Below are 2,558 nucleotides of genomic sequence, written 5' to 3'. Positions count from 1 at the left end.
CAGGGTTCACAGATATTTCAGTCTCTGAGCTCAGAGAACTGAATCAATATGACACTCATGTTCCCAGGATGTTCTTTCATCACTTGCTGCCTCACCAGTTGTTTCCAAAAAGAGCATTGTGCAAACATGCATATTGCTCATTTTAAAAAAAGAGAAGCAATAGTAATTAGATAAAGTGGATTAAATAATAAGATGTAGAGCCGTATTTGCCATATATGATGCTTTGGAAAAATGCAATGCATTGAAACTTCAGAGTGATTAAGTTATCACGCAATTGCATTGTTGTGCAAAGTAGTGTAACACATAATGGCTAAACAAGCCATTGAAAATGTTCACCTGACTACTTGTAAAAAGGAGTGTATCCAGAGCAGGGAACTTTCTGCTGCCTGCGGATCGCACAGATGTAGTAAGTTTTGGGCTGTAAGGTCATGCCCAGCTTGGGAGTGACAGTTGGGACAGTTCCTGGAGGGAACTGAAGATGAAACCTCTGCAACAAAGTTGTGAAAAAGAGGAACATCTCCATTCTAGCCAGCTGTTCACCCAGGCACCCACGCCTCCCTGAAAAAAAAAAAACTGTTAGTTTTTCACACACACACACACTGCATCTGGCTAATTATCTCAAGTCTGCAAATAAACAGGAAAGTCTTTGAGGAATAATTTGGTTTAACCAATCATAGCTAATGCTGGCTTTGAGAAACGAAGCCTTACCCAAGGAGAATGGAAGGAAAGCCTCGCGCCTCACAAAATTGCCGCTGCTGTCCAGAAACCTCTCCGGTGAGAAAACACCAGGATCGTTCCAGTACTTCTCATCGAAGTGCACCGAGTAGAGGTTTGTGATCACCATGGTCCCTTTGGGGATTGTGTACCCATTGACTTTTGCATCTTGGGACGTGGCACGGAAAATCCCAAGTGGTACAATATTGCAGAAGCGTAGAATCTCATGCAGCACAGCCTCTATGTATGGCATCCTCTGTTTGTCCTCCAAAGTGGGCGCCCTCCCATTGGACAGCACGCTGTCGATCTCCTTGTGCACCCTCTCTTTGTAGGTAAAAACACAGATTATTAGGTGAGATTATGTAACCATTAAATTTAGAGAAAACTCAGAATAAATAATTAGAAGTAAAAACATTTTTGGGGGTTTCTACTACAACTGACCTTGTATGTTGGGATACAGAGCCATGTAGAGCATGGCCCAGCGCAGAGTGTTAGTTGTAGTCTCTGTACCAGCAATAATGAGCTCACCCACTGAATAGATGAGATTCTCATAAGAAAAGGAAGACCCCTGAACGCCTGCATTCTGCTCCAACTCATCCAAGTAGGCATCAACATAATGGCGTGGTGCATGGGGCACTCTGCCCTGTGAGAAACCGTTTATAACCTCCTGTAGAAAGTTGTAAACCTCAGCAGCATTGCGGAAGAGCTTCTGGTGTTTCCCAAAGGGCACATACTCAATGTAAGGGAAGGCATTATAGAGGAGGGCCCAGCCACTCACTGCTAGTTCCACATTCTCACTGAATATCTCAATCATGTGCTGGAAGTTGCGATCATCGTAGGTAAAACGCTGGCCAAAAATGATCAGATTGGTGATGTTGGACACTGCGTTGGTCACAAGATGTTTGGGGTTGAAGGGCTTTCCCTTGTGTTCATCGATGGCATCAACAAAAAACATGCACTCCTCCGAGATCTTCTTCTCAAAGAGTTTCTGGCCGCTGCCGAAGTAACGAAAAGAGCTGCATGCCAGTTTGCGGTGTTCGTTCCAGCCTTTGCCATATTTGCAATTAAGAAGCCCTTTGGACATTGGAAGAGAAAAACAGAATTTAATCATTTTGAATCAAAATAACATTTTTTAGATTGCAAAAAACGGCATTCACTGTTATATCAAAGCATCTTACCGCCCATTTTGGTCATTTTCTTGAACAAAGGTAGTGATGGCCGATCAGCAAACACCTCACCCTGATGGTAAAGGCACTCTCTGACACAGTCGTATCCATTTAACACCACAGTCAAGATGCCTCCCAGGTCAAGGCTGAAAATCTGAAAGGTGTGAATTCCATTATTAGCAGTCACTGCAGTCATTTAGATCTTCACACACATTTCTATCCACATTAAAGCCTCTGTTAGAGGAATGTACTATTTTTTAGACAAATGTATTTGCATTTGCAAGTCTTTGCTGGTCTGTTCTTTCCAAAGTGGCTGTCTGAACTGGAGAAGGAGTTCCCTGGTATTCAATAGAGAGACAAACGGTTTTATAATACACACACTCAGTGGGCACTTTTTTGGTAAACCTTGCCAATAACATGATAGCATCACACAGTTGCTTCTGATTTTTTTGTTTGCACATTCTTAATGTCAATCTCTTGTTCCACCAAAGGAGCTCTATTGGATTGAGATCTGGTGGCTGTTAAGACCATCCGAGTACACTGAACGCACTGTCATGTCCAAGAAAGAGATGATCTGAGCTTTGTGACATGGTTTGTGTTCTGAAATAAACTGACGTGCAAACTACCAGGTTGCCATTATGAGTTTTATTCACCTTTGCAAGAGAGTCACATAAGGTC

General features: G+C 42.7%; 1 protein-coding gene across 1 annotated transcript in view; it reads right to left on the bottom strand.

Annotated features, from left to right (window-relative positions):
* Positions 1-258: 258 nt before the first annotated feature.
* cyp2r1 (cytochrome P450, family 2, subfamily R, polypeptide 1) overlaps positions 259-2,558 on the bottom strand; it is a 2,852-nt gene continuing 552 nt past the window's right edge. Inside the window, exons 2-5 of the mRNA XM_005724366.1 lie at positions 1,893-2,034; positions 1,156-1,788; positions 709-1,038; positions 259-558 (exon numbers count right to left, since the gene is read on the bottom strand). Of these exons, the coding sequence (XP_005724423.1) occupies positions 341-558; positions 709-1,038; positions 1,156-1,788; positions 1,893-2,034 (1,323 nt within the window). The 3' untranslated portion in view covers positions 259-340. The remainder of the gene's footprint in view (positions 559-708; positions 1,039-1,155; positions 1,789-1,892; positions 2,035-2,558) is intronic.

The sequence above is a fragment of the Pundamilia nyererei genome, unplaced genomic scaffold (assembly GCF_000239375.1).
Source record: "Pundamilia nyererei isolate P.nyererei 1_Seehausen unplaced genomic scaffold, PunNye1.0 scaffold00011, whole genome shotgun sequence".
Taxonomy (NCBI): Eukaryota; Metazoa; Chordata; class Actinopteri; order Cichliformes; family Cichlidae; genus Pundamilia; species Pundamilia nyererei.
This window is presented reverse-complemented; position numbering and strand designations above follow the sequence as displayed.